Here is a 7,683-nt window from a genome sequence, read left to right on the forward strand (position 1 = left end):
ATTTTATATTTATTGTGAGCATGGAATTAATTTTTTGTTGACACGTACATTTTCATCCACATTTTAAATAATATTTCCATCATGATAAATAATTTAATGAAATAAAAAAAAATAAAAAGAAATTGTAATGAAATGTTGTAATATAAGCACATTATAATATTAATAATAAATATTTAAAAAGTATATTTTTATTAATTTATTTTAATTTTGTTAACTTTCTAAAATTATCCATCGAACATTGACATTTCTATAAGATACCAACCTTTTAATTGTTGTTGAGAGTATGCATGAGGTAATTCGTATTTTTGGATAGTAACATTAATAAATCAATCATTAGAGAAATTTGATTTTGATAGACAATATTTCGTTATAGTTTTCTTTTTATTTATTTTTTTTGGGTCAAATAATTTCTTATACTTTCTTGATCGAGACTTAGTTTCCAAGCGAGCGGTGGTGGTCTTGTCAAAGATTTCCCAAATTCTAAATTCCACAAACAAAAAAGAAAGGTTGGAGCGCTGGCAATGCATGCTAAAAACCATCCACCAACATTTTTACTATTCTTGTAAACCACACAAATTTCTTGTTACTAATAAGGAAAAATAAAAACAAACAAATTTCTTTGTGTTTTCTCCTCTCTTCCTCCCCTTTTGATATTTTTCTCTTTTTCTTCCCCTCTTCTCCATCCATGGAGTTTCTATAAACCAAAAAACAACACCCGTTTTTCATTCGTTTTCAATTTCGATCAAGAAACCCCGGTTTGTTTCCATTCTCTCTGCAATTCCATTTTGTTTAATAATTTATGATGAATGTATTTGAAAATATAAAAATTAAATATGTTCCACCATTCAACTTAAAACTTTTAAACTTTCCAATTAAAAGCTATTTTAATGATTTTATTTGAATTTGTGTTTGAGCTAATTCCTGCAAAATCTTGAATTAGATCTAAAATATTGTTTTGGAGAAACAAATACAAGCATTTTAAAGATGTTTTTAAATAAAAAAACGTGTTGGCCATTAACAATCCTTGATCGTGGCTCCAACGTATTAGAAAAATCTATTTTCATTCGTTTTATTTGCTTTGAATCATCTGTTTGATTGAATCAAGACAATGTTGAATTATATTCATTGTCGGAATCTGATCGGAGATGGTGATTTGGTGCAGCCATTATTAATGTTGTCAAAATCCGATAATAAATACGACGGATCTGAGGTATTGCATTTAAATTCCATCAATTTTCAGTGTTTTTTTTCCTCCCGTAAACCAATTTATGGCCTGAGCATGAACAAGATTGTGTAAATTTAGGCGTGAAATTGATTGTGTAATTATGAATTTAGATGTTTAACAACACATCAAAAGGGGATAACGATTCTCACGGAGGAGGAATGAACGTAAACACACAAAATTTCAATAAACATCACCCGGATTCTCTGAGAAGAATCGATCAAATCTCGAAAAACGGCGTAAACTCCGGCAATCTGACAACGACAGTGAACTCCGAGATCCATTCCGGGCAGCCAGGGGGATCCATCGCGCCGATTCCAAACAGCACATCGGCGACGAACATGAAGAATCAAAACAACAACCATAACAACAACAACAACAACTCTGGTTTCATGCCGGCAAAAGGTGGCGGTGGTGGAAATAATTTTCGTTGCGACAGCATGGAGACGCCGGGAGTGGTGATAAAACCGCACACGGGCGGAGATGTGCGGTGGGACGCCATTAACATGGTGTCGAGAGGCGGGGCATTGAATTTAAGTCATTTCCAGCTATTGAAGAGGCTTGGTTATGGGGATATTGGAAGTGTTTATTTGGTTGAATTGAGGGGGACTGATACATTTTTCGCCATGAAAGTGATGGATAAAGCTTCATTGGCAAGTCGGAATAAGCTTTTGAGAGCACAAACAGAAAGGGAAATTCTCGGGCTTTTGGATCATCCATTTTTGCCAACTCTCTATTCTTATTTTGAAACTGATAAGTTTTATTGTTTGGTTATGGAGTTTTGTAGCGGTGGTAATCTTCATTCTCTTCGTCAAAAGCAACCTAATAAGTATTTTACAGAAGAAGCTGCCAGGTTACAATATTCCTCTCTTTTTAACTTTTTCCTCCATTTTGATTCAATTTCGTCTCTTTTTGCTTATCCTTTTTGGCTTAATTTTCAAAAAATAAAAATAAAAAAAATGGATCTTCATAATTAATTTGTAATAATTGAATTTGGAATTATTTTGTTTTTCTGAATGTGATAAAATTACACAGGTTCTATGCATCAGAGGTTCTATTAGCATTAGAATACCTTCACATGTTAGGCATAGTCTACCGAGATTTGAAACCCGAAAATCTTTTGATCCGAGACGAAGGTCACATCATGCTCTCCGATTTCGACCTCTCCCTCCGCTGCTCCGTCAGCCCCACTCTCGTCAAATCCTCCTCCGTCAACATCAACGGCAGCTCCACCACTGGCAACACCAGCACCAGCGGCGGCGGCAGCGGTGGTATCCTCGATGACGAGTTCGTCGTCCATGGCTGTATGCAACCTTCCAATTTCCTCCCTCGCATCCTCCCTTCCAAGAAGAATCGCAAATCCAAATCCGACTTCGGTCTATTCGTCGGCGGTTCTCTCCCCGAACTCATGGCCGAACCTACCAACGTCAGATCTATGTCCTTCGTCGGCACTCACGAGTATCTCGCTCCGGAGATCATCCAAGGCGAAGGCCACGGCAGCGCCGTTGACTGGTGGACCTTCGGGATCTTCCTCTACGAGCTTCTTCACGGAACTACGCCATTCAAAGGATCTGGAAACAGAGCTACTCTGTTCAATGTTGTTGAACAACCGCTCAGATTCCCCGACGCGCCGCAAGTCAGTCTAGCGGCTAGAGATCTGATCAGAGGACTTCTTGTTAAGGAGCCGCAAAAGAGAATCGCGTATCGGAGAGGCGCTACTGAGATTAAACAGCATCCATTCTTCGATGGAGTGAATTGGGCGTTAGTTCGAAGCGCTATGCCGCCGCACGTCCCGGAGCCGGTCGATTTTTCGCAGTTTGCTAGGAAGAAAAGCGGCGCCGCAGCGGCGGAAGAGAAGAAGCCGGTGGATGTACCGGCGTCGGCGGCCACGGCCACACCGGCGTCGGCGGAGAATTCTTCGCCTTCTACTGGTAGGGATCCCAATTATGTGGATTTTGAGTACTTCTAGGGCACAAAGGGGAAAAAAAGAGAAAAAATTAAATTGATTTATTTTTATATTCTTTTTCATCAGATGCATATTCTTTTTACTTAAATAGTCATATATATATATATATATATTTATATATATATGTATTCTATTTTCTTTTTTCTTTTCTTTTTACTTTTGTTCAGAGTTTAATTAAGAGAGGTTTCTCTGTGTATGTTTTTCCCTCTAATCCATTCTTTGTGTAATTATTTTCACAAATTATTTATATATATTAAAATGACACCATTTTGAAGAAATATTTGTTTCTATAATTTTGTTGTTTATTTCTCCTTTAATGTGCACCAAATTACCAATAAGCGGATCTCATGGAATAATTGGATTAAAACATACCGTAATAATTTTAAATATGAAAAAAAAAAAGTGCATTTTAACCATTGAAGGAATGATGGTGGTACTAATTTTAAACTACCAGAATCATGTTTTAAATTGATTATGAATATTAAAAGAATGATTTTAACTATTTCAAAATCACTTCAAAATATAACCTCACATTGAGAGTCCCTGGTTTGTTTTGACGTATTCTTATGGCACAAGGAAAGAGGAGAAAAGGTGAACTCTTTTTAGTTGCTAATTTGGCTAAATAAAGAGAGTTATAAAAAGATGAGAAGTTGCATAGGGAAAGGGAAATCTACCTTAATTGGTTTTTAGGAAAAGAAAAGAAAATTAGGGAAGAAGTAAAAATCTGATGACTCGAACAAATCGATCAATCTAATCCACTTAAAATTAGTTTGGATTGACCAAATAAATCACATTTCACCTGCTAATTAAACTAATGGAGGGTTAAAATGGAATTTCTGATTAAGTAAACTAGATTTTAAAAAAAAAATCTAGGAAGATTACATGTTCTCATAAGCTACCAATGTTCAACACAAACATTGCTTCTTCAGCCTTAAATAGTGAATCCTCTAATCTATGCCAGTCCTTCATGGAGTGTTTATTAAGTAGTCTATTTCATTGTGTTATAGGTTGTTGAATTAACTAATATTTCACTAGTGGTTTATGTTTGGTTTTTATTCATTTACTCAGATCTAGATACAACTTCACTTAAATCACGAGAAATGATAGCAATTATTAATTTTTAAAGACTGGACTACAAAATAAATAATTTTTTTACCCATTAAAGATAGTAATAAATATTTATCAAAAGATGAATTGCTTGATAACTGAAATGTGTACTCGTTGATTTGATTTAAAAAATCTGTCAAGAAAGTGATGGCCATCAAATGTAAGTGCACACTATTAATGAGTAATAAAATTGAAGTATTTCAAGAGACTATTTACAGAAGTCTTAATTAAAATAAAACTAATGATAATGGATGACAATGTGATCCCAATTTAAAATTAACTCATTCTTTTTGGACATCCAGAAAACAAATTCCTTAAAAAAAAAATTAGCTCATAATAAATGGATTAAACATCAACTTTAGTGATAACAAAAATGGAATAAAACATACAAAGAAATTAAAAAAAAAAAGAGAAATTATAATGGGTTGAAAAAAAAAGAGTACTTGCAATTCTAGCATAAAATTGCAAATATATAAAGAAAAACTAAATTTGATTTTTGCACTTCTTATTATTCAAAATTTACCCTCATTTATTTATTGGCGGATATATTTGATATACTTTCTATTTGGTATATGAGTCAATTAATATAATTTATTTTAATATATCATTCAACTTATACATCTTATATAAAGTAATATCATTTATATAAAAGATATACCATAATTTTTATTGGGTCATGGTGGAAGTTATTTTTGTTTTCTTTATTTTGTTTTGATATGAAATTCGATTAGTTCGATTTTGATTATCTCATTTAAGTTTTGGAGTTAGTTTACTTACATTTAAAAATAAAAAAGTACATGATTTTGATGGTATACGACTGTGTCAACTGATGTAATAAATATAAAATATATCAATTATTAAATATGTAATAATTAATAAAATCAGCAAATTGTTTGTACCACGCATGTGGAAAGCCCATAAAGAGACTTCTTCATTAAGTACACATGATGAGGACAATTGGGATCCTGAAATCCCATGGGTTGATGCATATAGATAAACTCTTTGTGTTCTCTATGCAAGAAAGCATTATTGATGTCTAGGTTGTGAATGGACCATACTGTCGTAAAAGCAAAAAAGAGTATTATGTGAGTAATAGTTGGTTTGTCAGTTGATATGAAAGTCTCGATATAATCGGCGGGAACCTCTTAAGATTTATCTTTCTTTACTAAATGAGTTTTATGCCTCTTAAAAGTACAATCAAAATTTTCTTTATGAGTAGAAATCCACATAGACCAAATTACATTGACGTTAAGTGGTTGGGGAACCGACTCCCACATCTTTTTTTAGTAAGAGTATCATATTCGTCATCATAATTGTTTTCCAAATTGAATCACGAAGGTCTAACATTGAGTGATAAGTCTCATATATGACACTTATTTAGCTCTAAAAACTTAAGATATTTGATTGTTTTAATATATTTTTTTTGCTTAAATTAGGAAATAATTTTGTAAGAATGAAAATAATTCGTGTGAGCATGTCAAATATTCTTGATGCTTGATTTTTAGAGTTTTTCCTTATAATGTCCGTGTCTTTTAAAAGATATTGGTGAAACTTCCATAATTTCATTTTCTAATGCAAATTTTCAGCCCCAATTCTTACGACTTTAAGTCTAAAAAAGTTCTGGATGAAACCTTAATGTAGAGGCAATAAATTGGCATGAAGTTAAGGATTTAAGAAACCACCAACATAATTTTGTTCTCCATTGACACCATAGCGTTTCTTTTCTTTTGGTTTTTTTTTTTTTTTTTTTTTGGGTACTTTTATCAAAAGTTCTTACCTCAATTTTATTTAATCCATCCTTTTTTTTATAACTACCGAAAGGCGATATCTTATTTCACTTAATTTAGATTCGTTCTATGATTTTGTAGGTTTTGAACATTTAGAAAGTAGAATTGACTATTGGAGCTGAAACTGGACCAAAACAAACCAAATTGGAGCTACGAAGTATCAACTCTAGAGAAGAGAGAAAACCTACAAGATTGCCCCTGGTTGAAGTGTCGCAGTGCCGTCCACGACGCAACGTCGCTACACTCTGTACTTTTATGGAAAATATCAAGTGCCCACAACATTGAGTGGCATTATTGCAAAGGGTCCTCAATGCTGCAACACTGCCTATAGCATTGTGGCACTCTGCTACTGCTATAGAAGTTAATTTACCGAATTGACTAGTCCTGTTAACTGTTCAAATGCATTCAACATTTGGAACATAAGAGGGTTCATCTCGAATGGAGGTTCCTTTATAGGAGGATCTAAGATTCTAATGTGTAGAATTTGGAACATTGAGTCTGCATAGTCTCTTATCGTTTTATCCCTATCTTCTATTATGAAGAAAGGATTATGTAGATGTGCAAGAGCTTGTCAAGCACAAGTGGCTTCTTCAAGATCTTCCAATGCACTCAACTCCTTATGCTCCCTACACTTTAGTCTTTATTCTTGCCTTCAGTGATGAAATGTTCTCCCTATCTCAGGGTCTTCTTAAGAAAGGTAGGCCTTCTTCTTATACACTACTTGTAAAAGACAAGCATCAGATAAATTCCCATGAGATAGGTTCAATATGGTCGCATTAAGTTTGCATTGTTAAGTCAAAATTGAGTATTAAGCTAGTCCCCAACAAAAGCGCCAATAATTTGATCGACCAAATGTGTATGGGTGTTAAGAGTATAATTTAGTGTGGTCTAGTGCAAGCACACACTATAAAAATGTAATAAATTTGGTCATATTTAAAGTATCGTATCCCAAGAGACTAGTTGTAATTCTATTCTTTCAAAAACAATACCAACTAGGCAAAATCGACGCTGACAGGTAGAAATTAATAAGTGGGTTATGGAAGTTTGGAAGACCTAGTGGAAGTGTGAAAAAAGCATCTTGTCTCTCAATTTATTTTATAGAACACTACTTAAAATCAAAGATGCGATGGAGATAAAGCGTGATAAAAATTCACAACATGCTTTAACAGGAACAGAGAAGAACAAAAGGGAGAGTAACACTTACCCTTGAAGTCACACGATCTTCACGTTCCATTTTGGTACTGCTCACAACAAACAATCATGAACTACCACGAACATCCAAGATGGACACCACCAACAAGTTTCCTATGTATTCTAGAAGGGTGAGAATTCACAAGAGTTTCATGGGCTTTATACTTAATTTTGGAAAGGGAAAGAAAGTGATTTAGAGAGTAATGTTGCAGAGAAATTCTTCTTAAGAGAAGAGACTGAGAGCTCTCTCTGAAAAATAATGAATTTCACTATCTACTCTTAACGTGAAACCAACTTTCACATTGGTTATTAGAGAGTGGGGTGGAGGGAGTTACGATAACTCCCTCCCCATTATTTAATTTTAAATACAAAATAAATTTAATGTTATATATATATATATATATATATAT

The 7,683-nt window shown here is 33.7% G+C and overlaps 1 protein-coding gene across 1 annotated transcript; it reads left to right on the plus strand.

The window, feature by feature from the left end:
- The first annotated feature begins 694 nt into the window (after positions 1–694).
- On the plus strand, positions 695–3,466 carry LOC120073682 (serine/threonine-protein kinase RHS3-like). The gene is made up of 4 exons (XM_090312479.1): positions 695–755; positions 1,163–1,210; positions 1,336–2,075; positions 2,258–3,466. Exons 2-4 carry the CDS (start codon positions 1,172–1,174, stop codon positions 3,189–3,191), a joined length of 1,713 nt encoding a protein of 570 aa, XP_090168605.1. The 5' UTR covers positions 695–755; positions 1,163–1,171; the 3' UTR covers positions 3,192–3,466.
- Positions 3,467–7,683: the final 4,217 nt, after the last annotated feature.

Source organism: Benincasa hispida, chromosome 3 (genome assembly GCF_027475165.1).
Source record: "Benincasa hispida cultivar pf3 chromosome 3, pf3_genome.v1.1, whole genome shotgun sequence".
Lineage (NCBI taxonomy): Eukaryota > Viridiplantae > Streptophyta > Magnoliopsida > Cucurbitales > Cucurbitaceae > Benincasa > Benincasa hispida.